The 14,956-nt window shown below is 64.5% G+C and overlaps 3 protein-coding genes across 15 annotated transcripts; 2 read left to right on the forward strand and 1 right to left on the reverse strand.

The window, feature by feature from the left end:
- Position 1: 1 nt before the first annotated feature.
- Positions 2-7,812, reverse strand: GUK1 (guanylate kinase 1). Of its 7 annotated transcripts, none has more exons than XM_032335110.1 (9): positions 7,689-7,812; positions 6,821-6,930; positions 3,360-3,473; positions 2,473-2,514; positions 1,932-2,058; positions 712-861; positions 497-581; positions 290-375; positions 2-197 (listed from the first exon to the last, which is right to left on the reverse strand). In XM_032335110.1, the coding sequence occupies exons 3-9, from the start codon at positions 3,469-3,471 to the stop codon at positions 17-19; spliced, it is 783 nt and encodes a 260-aa protein (XP_032191001.1). In that variant the 5' UTR covers positions 3,472-3,473; positions 6,821-6,930; positions 7,689-7,812; the 3' UTR covers positions 2-16. The 7 variants fall into 7 exon arrangements, with proteins under 7 accessions (XP_032191001.1, XP_032191002.1, XP_032191000.1 ...); XM_032335111.1 differs by having other exon boundaries at positions 6,821-6,926; positions 7,689-7,806; XM_032335109.1 differs by lacking the exon at positions 6,821-6,930 and having other exon boundaries at positions 1,932-2,028; positions 7,689-7,809.
- Positions 7,813-7,881: 69 nt separating this feature from the next.
- Positions 7,882-11,310, forward strand: MRPL55 (mitochondrial ribosomal protein L55). Of its 7 annotated transcripts, none has more exons than XM_032335118.1 (6): positions 7,882-8,019; positions 8,652-8,745; positions 9,390-9,542; positions 10,196-10,399; positions 10,509-10,710; positions 11,081-11,310. In XM_032335118.1, the coding sequence occupies exons 2-6, from the start codon at positions 8,720-8,722 to the stop codon at positions 11,231-11,233; spliced, it is 738 nt and encodes a 245-aa protein (XP_032191009.1). In that variant the 5' UTR covers positions 7,882-8,019; positions 8,652-8,719; the 3' UTR covers positions 11,234-11,310. The 7 variants fall into 7 exon arrangements, with proteins under 7 accessions (XP_032191009.1, XP_032191008.1, XP_032191012.1 ...); XM_032335117.1 differs by having other exon boundaries at positions 7,884-8,019; positions 8,655-8,745; XM_032335121.1 differs by having other exon boundaries at positions 7,890-8,019; positions 8,655-8,745; positions 9,390-9,437.
- A 1,389-nt stretch (positions 11,311-12,699) lies between these two features.
- Positions 12,700-14,749, forward strand: C3H1orf35 (chromosome 3 C1orf35 homolog). The gene is made up of 8 exons (XM_032335116.1): positions 12,700-13,031; positions 13,295-13,445; positions 13,554-13,599; positions 13,680-13,762; positions 13,876-13,948; positions 14,036-14,124; positions 14,296-14,424; positions 14,507-14,749. Exons 1-8 carry the CDS (start codon positions 12,938-12,940, stop codon positions 14,589-14,591), a joined length of 750 nt encoding a protein of 249 aa, XP_032191007.1. The 5' UTR covers positions 12,700-12,937; the 3' UTR covers positions 14,592-14,749.
- Positions 14,750-14,956: the final 207 nt, after the last annotated feature.

The raw sequence follows: 14,956 nt of genomic DNA on the forward strand, positions 1-14,956 counted from the left end.
GGCCACAGATGGGATGTCATGGGCTCATAGACACTGTTACCCAGCAGTTCTTTATTAGGACACTGGCCCAGATCCGCGGGAGAGGGGCAAGGGGAGGCCAGGGTCCTCCAGCCTCGGCCAACTGGGTGGAAGCTGAGGGGAGTCCACAACGGGCGTCCTTTTCAGGAGCAGCTGGTCCTCTGAACGTTCTTGATTTCCTGCCATGGAGAGAGAAGGAGGGTGTCCCCCAGGGTCCAGGGTGACGGGCCATGCGGCCTGACCCTGCCCACTGTCCCCCTGCAGAGCCCACCTCGGAGAGCGCCTCCTCCAAGGTCCGGTAGGCCGTGTCCAGGTTGTCGTTGATGATGACCAGGTCAAAGAGGCCCTGCTCCTTGCCTGGGGTGGGGGGACAGGGTCAGGGCAGGCCCTCGCGGTCCTCCACAGGGACCCTGCTGCGGGGTGACCCATGTTGGCAGAGGAGATGGGGACACACCCAGTGGCCAGAGCCCATACTCACTGCTCTCCATGTCCACCCGAGCAGCAGCCAGACGCTTGGCCAAGCTCTCCTCTGTTTCCGTGTTGCGCTGCCGCAGCCGCTGCTCCTGAGACACGCGGGGGATGGGGGGTGGGGGGTGGTCAGTGCCTAAGGTGGCAGGGCATCTCCTGCCCAACCCCCCAGGCCCTCCCAGGGCTTCAGCAAGGCTGCTGCACCCCTGCCCTCCCCAGCCTCACCCCACCCCCACCAAGACGTCCAGTGAGGGCGGCTGCACGAAGATGTAGATGGGCCGTAGGTCCGTCTTCTTGATGTTACGCACGCCCTGCAGGTCCACGTCCAGCACGCAGATACGGTTCATGGCCTGCACGGCCCGCACAGCTGCTTTGCTGGAGGACAGGAGGCAGGGACTGCTCAGTGGGGCTGCCTGGACCCAGTAACCCCCCAAGGCCTCAAACAGCCTCTACAGGACCATCACAGCCCATGCTCTGGGCTCCTGCCTTCCCCACAAGCCTCCACTGGGCGTAGGCATGGCCAGAAATGAAGGCAGGAACCTCCCCACACCCCAGCGTCTCCTCTACCTGTCTGGAAGCATGTGTGCTGGGCTGAGGGTGGCTGTGGCTTGTGGTACGAGGGCCCTAGCTGTCACTGCCCAACAGCCCCAGTGAACCCCCCTCTGGGTCACAGCCCATCTGTACCTAGGTCCTAGGATGGAACAAGATAGGTCTCATGGGGTCTCTGCTTCGCCCTCATCAGAGGGCTCAGGGACAGGCTGCACACAGAGGCATGGCTGGGCCCGACTGCCCAGGACACTGCTCTGGGCCTGTCAGCCCGGTAGGAGCTGGCGAAGACTCTGGACTGGACGGGATTGGGCAGGGCAGGGAGGGGAGCAGAGAGGAGGGAAGAGCAGAGGAGAGGAGGGGAAGGGAGGGGAGCAGATCAGAAGGGAAGGGGAGGGGAGAGGAGAACAGGAGAGGGCAGTAGAGGGGAGGGGAGGAGAGGACAAGGCAGAAGAGGGGAGCAGAGAGCAGGGCCAGGAAGCAGGGAGAAGGGCAGTGGAGGAGAGGGGAGTAGAGCAGAGGAGAAGAGTGGAGGGGAAGGACGGAAGAGGGAAGAGCACAGAGCAGGGCAGTGGAAGGGAGGGGAGAGGAGGGCAGAGCACTCCAACGCCAGCCACTGGCTGGTCGGAAGGCAGGCCACAGTATGGCCTGTGCACCTTGGAGACCAGGATTCCTGCCATGCACCTGTCTGAGGGGCCTATGGTTTCCCTGGTGGTCAGCCAGGTGGACACAGGGGTGCTAAGGCAGCCTGGAGAGCCCCAACTGCTGCCCCGTCTCGGACCCTGACATGGTGGGCACCTTACTCCAATGGGCCCAGAGAACCCACCCAGGATCCCCTGCATAGGTCAAGCCACAGGGAGAGCCCCCGGGAAGGAGGGGAGGCCCCCAGAGTGGCCCACCTAGTCCCATACAGGTTCCCCGAGAACTCGGCATGCTCAATGAAGTCGCCCGCGGCGATGTCCCGTTGCATCACTTCTCTGGTCACGAAGTAGTAATCTGCAAGGAGGGCCAGCTGAGGCTTGACCTCTGCAAAGCCCCAGGGTGCTCGGGGACCAAGTGAGACCAGAGTCAGCTTCCCTGCAGACCTTTGTGCTCTGCTGAGCAGGGAACACAGGCACACATGGCCCTTCTCGCACCATCCCTGTCATGGTGATGGCAGGGCTTTCCGGGGAGAGGCTCCAGGGGGCCTGGAGATGGCCAGCCTCAGGGGCAGGTGGGGGTGGGATGGGGAACGGATGTTTCTAGTCCTGTGGAGACTACAGGAGATGCCTGTGGCACAACTGTGACGTCAAGGTCGACTACACATGGGGGCATAGAGAGCAGCACACCTCTCAGCATGGACCACCTGTGGCAACCTCAGCCTGGCCCCACCGAGCCAGCCTACTGTAGGCCCCTGAACCTGCCCACCCTGCAAACAGGGACGCCAAGGGCCCAGCTCACCTTTACCATTCTCTTCTCCAGGCCGCGGGTCCCGCGTGGTATCTAGAACACAAGCCCTGATCACTCTGGGACACCCGGAGCCCCCACAGCCTACCCACAGCCTCCCGCAGGGCCTGGCTCAGCCCACGTGTTGGGGGAGTTGTCAGTCAGGGTCAGCAGTGTGGGGACTGTCCCCCATGTGTGCGTGTGTGTGTGGGAGGGCTGCCAGTCAAAATCAGCGATGTGGGGACTGTCCCCCGTGTGTGTGTGGGGGGGAGGCTGCCAGTCAGGGTCAATAGTGTGAGGACTGTCCCCTGTGTGTGTATGTCAGGGGCTGTCAGTCAGGGTCAGTGGTGTGGGGACCGTCCGCCGTGTGTGTGTGTGTGTGTGTGTGTGTGTATGTGTGTGTATGTGTGTGTATGTGTGTGTGCGCGCGCGTGCACAAGTGTCAAGGTCAGCACTGTGGGGACTGTACTGTGTGAGTCTGTGGGGGGGCTGCCGGTCAGGGTCACCGGTGTGGGGACCGTACTCCGCGTGTCTGTGTTGGGGGTGGTGCCAGTCAGGGTCAGTGTGGGGACCATCCACTGTGTGGGTGTGGGGGCTGCTGGTCAGGGTCAGCGGTGTGGGGACCATTCCCTTATGTGTATGTGTGGGTCCTCCAGGATGAGTTAGCATGTAGGACGTCCCCCTCCCTGTGTGTGGGTGCATGTGGCCCCCTAGGGTGGATCAGCAAGTAGGGCACCCCCTACCCGTGTGTGTGTGTGTGTGTGTGTGTGTGTGTGTACCCCCTGGGACGGGTCAGCGTGTAGGGCACCCCCTTCCCATGTGGGTGTGCGTGTGGAACCCCTGGGGTGGGTCTGCAGGGCTGACATCCCCCTCAGCCTCCCTGCCCCAGGCCAGAGCCTCACGAGACACGCTGAACCCGAAGACACTGCCATGCTCCTGCAGGAGTCTCTTGAGCAGGGTGCTCTTCCCGGCCCCTGAGGGTCCACTCAGCACGACAGGCCGTGGTCCTGACATCCCTGTAGGGAGGGAAACAGACATCACTGCGGCCTGAGGAACACTTCCACCTGCGTGGGGCATAGTGGATGAGGACAGAGCTTCCCCCAGGAACAGCTAGCCGTTACACATGACGGCACCAATGTGTGGGTCCTGGTGGTCCACTGCTGGAACTCAGCTCCTGAGCCTACGCACAATACAGGCTCCGTCCAAGTCAGAAGAGCCCAAGGCCTGTTCTCACAATGACCGTCGGGTCATAAGGGCAGACCCCACAGGACCCCAGTGTCCTCAACCCTCTGGTCTGTGGGCTCTGGGAAGCCCCTAGGAGCAGTGGGGTCTGCAGACCAGGAGGATAGCCCGCAGTACATGACTGGGACACTGGCCCCCAGAAGCAGCAGGGTCCACAGATGACCCAGCCCCCAGCTACACGTCCCTGACCAGGAGAACAGCCTGTAGTGCAGGGCTGGGACACTGGCCCCCAGGAGCAGCAGGGTCCACAGAGGACCCGGCCCCCAGCTCTGCGTCCCCAACCAGGAGGACAGCCTGCAGCACAGGGCTCAGGCACTGACCCCAGGAGCAGCGGGGTCTGCAGAGGACCCAGCCCCCAGCTCTGCATCCACCCACCACCCCCAGCACACCCCACTGGACCCACCTCCGACCCACTTCCCGTTGGGATGCAGCTTCTGAGCTGCTGGGTGGCTCTGAAGAGCTGGGAAGGGGTGGTAATCCCAGGCGGGCAGGCTCCGCCCTCTGAGCGCTAAATCCCTCCCTAGGCGGCCGGCCCCTCCACCCAAGACAAAGCAAAGGCTGCTAGGGGCCCTGTGCCCACCAGGCCCCGTGGTGAGCCACGTGTGGAGGGGCAGGGAGCCACAGGGTGGGGGTGTGCTGTGGGGCCTTGGACCCACTCCATCTGGCTGGGCCCTGTGGGGTTCTGCCTGGAGGAGCCCGCACCTGCCCTGGGGCTGCCCTCCGTCCCCGGCCTGGGCCGCTTGCTCTCCTAATCCTCGATGTAGGCCAACACAGTAATCTGGCTCAAGCTCGGCTATTCTGCACAGGCCCTGGAAGGACAGGAAGCAGGAGGCCTCCCCTGCTGAGGACACGCGACAGGAGCTGGTCACCACACACAGAGAGTCACCTCCACCGACCCCTCTGCCCAGTGTCCAGCTCAAGGACAGCCCTGCTGGACTCCCAGCTCCCCATGGCATCCTGGCTTTCACACCCACAGCCCTAGACCCTGGCTGGGCAGGATCACCCTGGGTCTGTGTGGCTTCGTAGGTGCTGGGACAGGGATGGGGAGAGTGGAGCAGGGGTGGAAGGAAGGGTGCAGGATGGTGGAAAGAAGGGGCTGAAGCCTGTCCACCATGCACCTGGCCCCCGGCAGGCCAAGTTCTGACCCCACATGTCTCCCCGGGCCCTGCAGGGTGTTGATGCTGTGGGAACTCGAGTTCCTCTGAGCAACAGTCCTGGAGAGGACCAGAAGGCCTGTCTAGCTGTTGTTCACAGCACCAACTCCAAATCCAGCAGATACGGCAGGAACCTCGGGACCTGGCCTGGAGCGCCTACCTCCAGGCACAGAGGAACTCAAGGGATTCCCCATCCAGGACCATGTGAAGAGGCACCTCTGGCCAAGGATGTCCCCACAGGCCCCTCCATTTGCCCAGGAGCCCAGCAGCTCCCCACTATAAAGTCCCATGCCTACGGCAGGGCCAGATCTCCATCAGCTCCAATGTGTGCAGATGACACATCCACCAGCAAAAACACGTCTCCCATGTGTCTTTGGGACGCGGCTGCAAGGTGCACACATAAGTCCCAGTGCTTGCCACCCACGGGGCAGGTCCCACAGGTCCGACCCGCAACCTTCCGTCCATCCTGTTCTGGGAGTCCCAGGCCTGCCACCCACCAGGGCACTGCTGTGAGCAGCGGTGCTCATTCAGGGTCCACCGAGGGTGCTAGCTCACTCTCCGCCTGGCTCTGAGCCAATGCCTCCCCCTGCCCGCCTTCTCCCACAGGCTGTGCTCCCAGCCCCACTGGCCTCCAAGCCCAGGCTCCAGACCTGCCCAGCGCAGGGCGTCTCTCCGCCCTCCCTCAAGGTCTACCACACTGATAACAGCTGGTAAGAACGCCCCCCTCACACTGACATCTTGCAGGGGTGGGGCTTGGCTATCTTGGGCCCCAAAAGGGCACAGAGTCCTTCCTCGCCTGAGCACCAACTCAACTGGACACAAGATCACACAGACCACACCAGGCAGCCTGGTCTTGTGTCCAGTGGCCACGGTGGCACAGTCCCACCCAAACCCACTTCCAACAGGAGCACACCCAGAAAGGGCATGCGCCCTCTCCTAAAACGTGACACCCAGCTGGACCTGGGCCAAAGAGGCTGGTGGTGTCTGGCCCCCAGATGGGTCGGGTTGCGGAGGGGGACAGGTCCTGGCTACTCGAGCTTCTGGAAGCCTGGCTGGAAGTGAGTCACAACGGTGCAGTAGCATCTTCTTACTTCCTCTCCCGGGGTGGGGGGAGGGGAGGCATCCTTCCTGGAAAGGAAGCCAGGGCCTCTGAAACTGTGAACAACTCCAGCAGGGGTGTGCAGGCCAGGGCATCAAAGGGGTGGAGCAGGAAGAAGCCCAGTGGCCAGCCTGGCTCACACAGGGGAAACTGAGGCCAGCACCAGCAGGGCCAGGGAGGGACCTGGAGCCAGAGTCTAGAGGCTTGCAGCACCTCACCCTCATGACTGCACCCTTCCTCTTGGACACGGAGGTCAACCCCTTCCACCCCCAATCACACCACAATGCCACTGGCTTCACGATCCTCTTCAAGCCATCTGCATGCTCCTCCTGGCTACACTCGATGCAGGGCAAAAACCAGAAATGGTTTACACTCCGAGACCAAAGAAGCAGAGTCTGGCTGTGGTCGGAAAGAAACCGACGGTGTCCATTCACCCTCGGAACCCCTAGAAGCCAGTGTCCAGGAACTGCCAATGCCCCTCATTCCAGCCAAAAATGGGGAGCTTGGTCCCCAGGCTCTCCCAGGATGGAAATGGAAGTGCAAGGCACCTGTGCCAGTCCCGGCCCCTACCTGGGTTGTGAGAGGGCCTGTCTGGCCGTGGGGGGCGGGCAGAGGAAACCACAGGCGTCCCAGAGCCCTGTGGGGTCCAAAAGGTCTCTGTGTGACAGAAGTCTCCAGGAAGTCCACGCTGGGGAGGCGTGCTGCCCAGAAGCCTTCACAGGGCACTTGCAGGACGGCCATAGAAGCCCATCACAGCCTCTCTCCTGCACCCATGGGCCCCACGCTGGCCAGGAACACCTCAGCTTCCACCCTCCCCTTCGTCCCCAACGAGAAGGACCAATGACAGCCAGCGAGGGGGCCCCAGCACCTGAATGAATGAAGGGCGCTCCCTCTCACTGTAAACAGCTCCAGTTACATCAGATGGCCAGTGTCCAGCAGCCCAGACAGACGTCTCTGGTCCTCAGAGAAGATGTCTACCTAGAACACCCAGGAGTCAGAAACAAAGGCCGCCAACACTCTACTGCTGGGTGAGATTTTGCGTCTGCACCGCCTGGCATTGCCAGACAGCTGGGTGGGCCAGGACCTCACAGCAATCGCAGGGACAGGAGGGAGCCCCTTAGGGTGGCTCGAGGTCCAGCTTGGCCTGGGCAGGACCCCACGGCCATCCAGGGGACAGGAGGGGCACCTCAGGGCAGGGACAGCTCGGAGAACCAGCTCGGCCTGGCCAGGACCCCGCGGCCATGCCGGCGACCAGAGGGGGCCCCTCGGTGCGGGAACAGCTCCGAGGACCTCGGGGGCCTGCCCTCCCGGTGCGGACTGAAGTCCACCCGAGAGCTGCAGCAGCAGGACGGCTTCCCTACGTGAGCTCCGGGAGGTCAGCGCGTGTCCAGGGCCGTCCGCACCCGCCTGTCCCGGGGCTCCGGCGGGCGTGCGACCCACCTCGGGAGCGCTGCCCGGCTGCGGCCCTCGTCTGCCCCCCTCGCCCCGCAGACGCCGCCCCGGCTTCCAGCGCGGACCCTCTGGCCGTGTCCCCAACACCCCGAGGATAGGCACAGCGGGGCGGCTCGTAACCTGCCCCGCGAGAGGCACGAGCTCCACCGCACACCCGTACGTAAGGACGCAGGGCCCCGAGCCTGCGAGCAGCCGCCCCGCCGGGACCCCCGGACGGCGCCTCGGGAACCCCGGTCCGCGAGGGGCACGACCCCGCGCCCGCCCCGGAAGGCCCCGCCACTCACCATCCGTGGAGACCCGGCCTAAGGCGGCCGCCGCCAGCCCGGCCAGCGGGCGTCGCAGCATGAGCTCCGCCGCCGCCGCCGCCCGCCCGCCAGCGGGGCGACGTCACAGCGCCGCGTCCGGCCTCCGCGGAGGGGTACGTCATGGAGCCGCGCCGGCCGCCTGCGTCCGGCGTAGTAGCGCGGCGCCGACCTTGCACCGCCCTCAGGGCTGTCATCAACTCCACGCGACGCGGCGCTCGCGGATGAAGTTGAGGCGGGGCCGTGGGTGGACTGGGTGGCGGGTCGGCCGGGACGCTGGGGTTCGGCGTTGCTGCGGAGCTCAGGCAAGGGGGCAGGTGGGTGCGATACGGGGTTTTCCCGACGGGTGGACCGGGCCGCGCCGCCGGCGTCTCGTCTCCCAGCCTCTCCTTTCCCTCCGGGTCGCTTCCGGAGGCGGAGGGAGGGCCGCGGACGCCCTGTCTACGCGGACCGGGAGGCCTGTCTTCGTGGGCGGTCGGACGCCGGGGGTCGCGGGCCGTCGGCGTCCCGGCTCCCCCGCCATCCGGATCTCGGCGCTCCGAGTCTCCCCCGCCGTCCGGCCCCCGGTAGCCCGAGTCTCCCGCCGTGTCGACCTGGAGCTCGGCCACGGTGCCCCGAGTACGTCCCGTTGTCCCGACCCCGCTGTATGCTGGGGAAGTAGGTAGTCTTGAGAAGCACCCACAGTGTTCCACTCTGTCCATGCGCGGCCTCCCCCACTCCGTGACCCGCTAGAAAGGATCTGTAGCGGGCCACGGGGTTCCTGACGCAGAGGTTTGGGTGAACGGCACCTCTAGACTGCAGGTGCGAGTGGGACTGGCAGAGACCCGACGACGACTCCCCCGTGGGAGACGCACTTGGGTCTATGGCTCCTAACGGGCTGGGGTTCCCTGGAGGTCAGTTTGGTGGGAATCCTTGTCTTTTAAAAAGATGTCTTCTTTCCTTGCCCAGCAGGTTGCCCACCAGGCCAGTGGCTGAACCTGAGCCTCCACGTGCCACAAGGGCCCTGAGGAGGAATGGCCGCCGTGGGCAGGCTGCTTGGGTAAGCAGGGGTTTCTGGGCCCCTGGGGACTGCCGTCATGGGGCCATCTCAGGGGAGCCCTCCCAGCCAGTGTGTTAATGTGGAGCAGATGGAAGCCACAGCAGGCTTGGAGGGTGGAATGAAGCGGTTTGTGAGTCCTCGGCACCAGACACATGGTGCTGGTGATGTTCCTGTGGGATCCTGCAGCCCAGCCTGGCTCTGGGTCCTCGCAGAGGGCCATGCCTTCCAGCTCTTCCCCCCAGAACTGCCCCCGTCCTGCCCTTCCCCTCACCCCTGGCCTCCCCAAGATGAGAAGTATGGTGTGGCCACAGCGTTGTGGAGAAGCCAAGCCGGGGGATTTCTAGTGGGTCCTGTGGAATCTGGGAGATATGAAGAAAGGGGTGGGGCACATGAAGCTGTGGGCCCACGTGGAGCTAGGCAAGGGACTCTGGCTGCAGAGTCCTCGTCCCAAGACAGATCATGTTCAAGCTGCTGGAACGGTTCCGGCCCCAGCCTGCCCAGCTGGGCTTCTCAGGGGTGGCCGTATCTCGAGCTCCTGGGCACCGCCCCCCACCCAGCCTGCCTGCTGCAGGCTTCCTTGGTGCTGGAGATTACCACCAGTCTCCTGTCTGCATCTCCATGACTCTTCTGGGGTCTTTTGTCAGAATTGACTCAGGCACCAGTGACAGCTCCGGGACTTCCCAGCAAACAGGGTGTGTTCTTCCTGGTAGGACAGCAGAGTCTGGTATCCCACACACACCCTCACTCGGCCATAGGGGTTGCTGGGAAGTGCAGGGTGTGGAGGGAACGCCCCCAAGGTAGGTGCTGCTGGGCTGGAGCTCCACGGCCGCAGGGCACTCAGCCAGGCCTTCCTGTGAGCAGAGAGGCCCCAGAGCATGGGGATGTGAGTAGAGCCAGTGGGAATGGTTTGGGTGGGACATCTTGGCTCTTGCTATGCCTTAGCAAAGGCTTGTGGTGGATGTCTGCTCCTGGAGTAGCCCACCGCCCCGGGGAGCTCTGGAATTGTGCCTTGTGACAGCCTGGGGTCTGAATCCATTTGCGGGAAAGCCAGGCTGGAAGGGACGGGATTGCTGTGGGGTCGCTCTGCAAGGCAGATGGCACATAAAGGGCTTCTTCCCCTCCTGTCACCTCCTGGCAGGCCCCCTCCCCACAGGGCACCTGATGTGTGCAGGAAGGGCAGGTGTCTGCCATGCTGGGGGGTGGTTGGTGGGGGGGACTGCAGGTGTCCTGGTCTGCTCAGGCTGCCCTCACAGAACGCCATAGGTGGGGCAGCCCCCCTCCCCAGGTCTGGAGCCTAGAAGTCTTGAGTGCAGGATGCCAGCAGGCTGGGTTCTGCCTTCCAGGCTTAGAGTCCTCCCGGGGGAGCTCTGCTCTCTGGCTCTGGTAAGGATCCCCGTCCCAGCATGGGGGCCTTCAGGACCTCACATAATCCTGATGTCATCCCATGGAGGTTACGGCTTCGATGTGCAAGGCTGGGGGAACGCAGAAGTCCAAGCCACAGGACAGGAAGTCGTCTCCTGCCTGATGCTTGGTCCCCTAAGCCCACTGGGGTCCCAGCTGCTGACTTCTGTTCTCACTCGTCTGAAAGTCTCCTGCACTTGCCCCAGCGGTCTCTTCCATGGGGCAGAAGCTGTTCTGACCAGGCCCCACTGCAGTATGTGTCACTGTGTGTCCCCATGAGGGCTGGGTGGCATGGGCGCTTTGGTCCCAGTGGCAGCCCCTGACCAGTGTGTGTGTGTGTGTGTGTGTGTGTGTGTTTGCAGCCTGCTGCCGCAGCCCGTGTTGACAGGGTATGCTCTGGTGCATGCCCGCCTACATACATCCTCCTGGCAGGCCGACAGCAACAGGGCCTCGCTCACACGTGTGCACCGACAAGCCTATGCACGCCTCTACCCCGTGCTCCTGGTCAAGCAGGACGGCTCCACCATCCACATCCGCTACCGGGAGCCACGACGAATGCTTGAGGTGTGCCCGTCGCCCCGCCCGCACTCCCCTGGGGCGCAGTCCTGGCAAGCTGGCCTGTAGCAGCCTCCCCTCCCAGGGCTTGTGGGCTCAGGAGCCACGGCAGCCATGAGCTGGAACTGCTGAGTGAGGAGAGGGACAAGGAAGAGTGGGGTTCCCTGCACGGGTCAGGGCCAGACAGCAGCGGTGTGTCTGCTGGGTAGCAGTGTTGGGGAAGCAAACAGAAGTGTTTGCTGAAAGATTGAGAGCCTTGAGGGGAGACAGAACCCAGCAGAAGATAGAAACTCTCACCCACACCATGGAGAATGAGGTGCAGGAGACATGGTCAGGGCCCCAAGCCCTCTGAGTGAGCCGTGTACATGTCCCTCCTCAGATGCCTGTGGACCTGGACACCCTGTCCCCAGAGGAGAGGAGGGCACGGTTCCGGAAACGGGAGGCCCAGCTCCGAAAGAAAGAGAAGGAGGAGCCAGAGCTCAGTGATGACTTTGACATGGAGCAGTACAAGCGGTTTTGGACAAAAAAGTGATGGGTCTGGAAGCTGCCTGCGTGGGGGATGCGATTTCGGGGATGGTGTGTCTTTACATGGTGTGTTCGCAAAGCCGTCTCCATGTTGCCTTTCCTTCTGGGCCAACCAAGCCAACCAGGTTGTCTAGAATTGGGTTGGGCTGTGGTGTTTGCACGAGGCCTGAGGGGTATGCAGGCCACCAGTGTAGGAGGAGGAAGGGGAACCAGAGCCAGCCCCCATGGGCCCTGGAGCCCCCTCACCCTATTCCCCCTTCAGCCTCAGGACACGAGGGGCTCTCCTGGCAGAGCACAGCAGCTACAGGGATGGGGTGGAGGAGCGGGGTATCTGGGAAGACAGCACGGGTGGACTCTGCCCCTCACCGGGGCTCCCAGCTGCTCCCGGCCCATAGGAGTAGGGGTGTTCACTGGCAGCAATGACAAACTAGGCTTTCTGTGGGCACTTGCCATTTATCTGCTCTGGGGTGGGTTTCCCCTAGCCAGGCTTCTATGTGACCAAAGGAACAAGTTCTAACCTTTGCAAGTGTAGCCAGCATTGCCCAGGCCCAGGGCTGACCTGTGTCCTGTTCCAGGCTGTTGATCCAGGCTGCGTCTCTGAGACCTGGGGCCTGTATTGCAGCTGGGAAGGACGTGCGGGCCTGACAGAAGAGGAAGGAAGGGAGGTGGCTGTGTCCCTTGCTCCCAGGGACAGGTGTTGAGCTGGTTCATCCAGCACGCTGCCACCGCTGGTTCTGGGAGACGCCCCTCGACCTGGTGATTGCTTGATGCGCAGAACAAATTACACACCACACTTGTGGGGAACTGGCAGCAGGGGATAGATTGGGCACAGAACGGGCACGTGGGCACTGGCAGTCACAGGCAGGGTGTTGGGGATAGGCAGTTGCTAAATGGCTCACACAGAGGGATTCTGGCAGAAGCCACGCCACGGGGCTGTGGCCCAAGCAGGCCTGACAGCGCTCACAATGCCCAGCTCTGTGTAGGAACCTGTAGCCCTCCTGAGGGTGGGGGTATGAGCACGGGTTCTCGCCATACCGGGTGAGGCGGACGGGGACCCGAGGGCCTGTCTGCAGAGCTCTGGGAGTCCTTCCAAGTGTCCCGAAACTTCCTGTCCACGGACCCCAATCCCTGGCCTCCACCCATAGCGGGGACGATGGCAGGAGGGGCAGCAGGCTCCGAGCTGACCCAGTGTTGCCCAGCACAGCCGCTCCCCGTGGAGGGGCGCACCTGGGGCTCCACCTGCCCTCCTATGCTGGCGCCCCCGCGGGACAGCCCAGACACGGGGGCGAGTGGAGGCTCCAAGGCGAGTTGGTGCACGACGAGGGCGCTTCCCGTGGAGCCCAGGCGCCGCGGGCCGGGACCTCGGTGCAGCCGCGCTCTCTGCGAGGGCACGGCCCCGGCACACGGCGCACCCGCCGCACCCGCGGAACGCAATCTGTGGACCCTGCGTGGTTGCACGGACACTGCTCGGCGACCAGGTCCGCGCCTTCTCCCGGCAGGGCGCGGGCGCGCTTAGTGGCCGCGGGGGCGGGACCGGAAGCCTTGCGCAGGCGCGCCGCGGCGGGGCGCGGAGAATGCCGGACCTGCGAGGGGTGACGTCACGGCGCGCGACGCGGGAGCGGGTGCCGAGAGCGGGTGCCGGCGGCTGCGCCGCCCGGGGCGGCGAGGCCAGGACTTCGAAACGCCGGGGGCCGGCGGGCGGCTTCGCATCATGTTTGGCTCCAGCCGGGGCGGCGTGCGCGGCGGGCAGGACCAGTTCAGCTGGGAGGACGTGAAGACCGACAAACAGAGAGAGAACTACCTGGGTCAGCGCGGCGCCGGGCCCGGGGGCGGGGGTTGGGGGCTCGAGGTGCGCGGGAAGCCGCGAGTGTGGGGAACGAGAGGCCGCGGATGCGGGGAGCAGGTGCACGGGGAGCCGCGAGGCGGGGAGCGAGGGTCCTCGGGTGCAGGGAACGGGGCGGTGGGGGTGCCTGGGCCGCGGGTGCCGGGTAGCGCAGGGTTGCACCCCCGGGGGACGCTGGAGGCGCGCCGACCCGCCGGCCGAGCCCTGGGCAATGCTTCCCCGCAGGGAACTCGCTGATGGCTCCGGTGGGCCGCTGGCAGAAGGGCCGCGACCTCACCTGGTACGCCAAGGGCCGTGCGGACGGCGCAGGACTGAGCCGGGAGGAGGAGCTGGCGGCCGTGCGGCAGGCGGAGCAGGAGGCACTCATGGCCGCGCTGTGAGTGCGCCCCGCGGGATCGGGGACGCCCTTGGGGGGCGGCGGGCACGGAGGGGCGGGGCCCGGGTGCGGCCTGCAGCCCCTGAAGTTCGCCCGCGGCCCCCGCAGAGGCTACAAGAACGTGAGGAAGCAGCCCACGGGCCTGAGCAAGGAGGTGAGGGGGACCTTGCGGGGGGCGGGGGGCGCGGGGTTGGGGGGTGGAACTGCTGCGAGCGCCCGCGTGCCCCCACACAGGACTTTGTGGAGGTGTGTAAGCGGGAAGGAGGGGACCTCGAGGAGAAGGGAGTGGACCGGCTGCTGGGCCTGGGGAGCTCCAGGTGCGTGGCGAGAGGTGGACAGGGCGTGTTGGGCTGGCGGAGGCAGCACCTGGCGGAGGCGGAGGCCGGGCCGGTCGGTCTCATCGTGGGGGTTCTCCCCCGCCTTCCCACAGCGGCTCGGCAGGCCGAGTGGCGTTGTCTCGTGAAGACAAGGAGGCCGCCAAGTTGGGGCTGTCGGTGTTCACGGTAAGTGCCCGTGTCCCGCGGGGACCCCCACCTCCCGCAGAGCACCCCGCCCCCCCGACACCCAGAGTGAGTGACCTTCCTCCGCAGCACCAGCGCGTGGACAGCAGCCGGCCAGGCTCCTCACCAGCCTCAGCTAGGAAGAAGCCTCGGTCAGAGGAGGACAAGGCAGAGCCCGGGTAAGGGCTGCCTCCCCGCCTGTCCCAGGGTCTCTGGGTGCATTGGCTGCCTGCCCTAGAGGGCGGTGCTCCGATGGGCCCTGGGCAGGGGGAGGGCATGTGTTGCATGCTGGATGGGCTGGCTGTGGGCACCTGCGGTCAAGACCTGGTGATGAGGCCGTGTGCTCACAGCCCAGAGAGCCACAAGAAAAGCAGGAAAGAAAAGAAGAAGAAGAAGAAGAAGAAGCACAAGAAAGAGAAAAAGAAAGACAAGACACATCGGAGCAGGGTGGCCTCGCCGCTGCCCCCCACCTCTGCAGGGTAGGTGGGCCTCTGCCTTGGGGTGGCCTGGTGGGTGAGGCAGGGCATCTTCCCACATTCAGGGCATCCCTGGTCTTCCCAGGTCTGGTCGCCGCAGGCATGGCTCTGACTCAGACGTGGACTCCTCGCCCTGTTCCAAGAGGCAGCGCCGGGACCACAGTGACTGAGGCCTGCCCACCCCCACCCCCCAGCCTCAAGGCCAGCAGCTTCCAGAGGGAGTGCCACCCAAGGAGGACGCACTGGGCCTGGAAAGAGCCCATACAGCCACTTCTATTTTTCTTTCACTAACTCTTTGTACTGAAATAAACTTATTTTAAGGAAAACCTATCTCATTCTCCAGGCAAGGTGTTGGCCCCATGTTCTGGTACCACCAGCCTGAAATCGTTGGGAGGGGGACTTCCCTGTGCTGGTGTCCTGCAGTCCCACATGGGCCTGGGCCTGACGCTTAGATTGCAAGGGGCACAGACTTGTCTCTGTAGTGTCGTCCCCGCCCCCCACCCGGGACATGCCTGCTGAGTCCTCTCTGCTTCTC

This window comes from Mustela erminea, chromosome 3 (assembly GCF_009829155.1).
Source record: "Mustela erminea isolate mMusErm1 chromosome 3, mMusErm1.Pri, whole genome shotgun sequence".
NCBI lineage: Eukaryota > Metazoa > Chordata > Mammalia > Carnivora > Mustelidae > Mustela > Mustela erminea.

What these genes read in the sequence shown, in the direction of transcription:
- GUK1 (XM_032335108.1), bottom strand. Translation starts at nt 7,749, where the DNA reads ATGCTGCGACGCCCGCTGGCCGGGCTGGCGGCGGCCGCCTTAGGCCGG. An exon ending in GGGAACCTGTATGGGACTAG is followed by an intron (nt 862 to 1,931) that starts GTGGGCCACTCT and finishes CCTGTCCTCCAG; the next exon opens with CAAAGCAGCTGTGCGGGCCG. An exon ending in TCGGGTGGACATGGAGAGCA is followed by an intron (nt 376 to 496) that starts GTGAGTATGGGC and finishes CCCCCACCCCAG; the next exon opens with GCAAGGAGCAGGGCCTCTTT.
- MRPL55 (XM_032335118.1), top strand. Translation starts at nt 8,720, where the DNA reads ATGGCCGCCGTGGGCAGGCTGCTTGG. An exon ending in GTGGAGGGAACGCCCCCAAG is followed by an intron (nt 9,543 to 10,195) that starts GTAGGTGCTGCT and finishes CATCCCATGGAG; the next exon opens with GTTACGGCTTCGATGTGCAA. An exon ending in TCTGACCAGGCCCCACTGCA is followed by an intron (nt 10,400 to 10,508) that starts GTATGTGTCACT and finishes GTGTGTTTGCAG; the next exon opens with CCTGCTGCCGCAGCCCGTGT.
- C3H1orf35 (XM_032335116.1), top strand. Translation starts at nt 12,938, where the DNA reads ATGTTTGGCTCCAGCCGGGGCGGCGTGCGCGGCGGGCAGGACCAGTTC. An exon ending in CCACGGGCCTGAGCAAGGAG is followed by an intron (nt 13,600 to 13,679) that starts GTGAGGGGGACC and finishes GCCCCCACACAG; the next exon opens with GACTTTGTGGAGGTGTGTAA. An exon ending in CTGGGCCTGGGGAGCTCCAG is followed by an intron (nt 13,763 to 13,875) that starts GTGCGTGGCGAG and finishes GCCTTCCCACAG; the next exon opens with CGGCTCGGCAGGCCGAGTGG.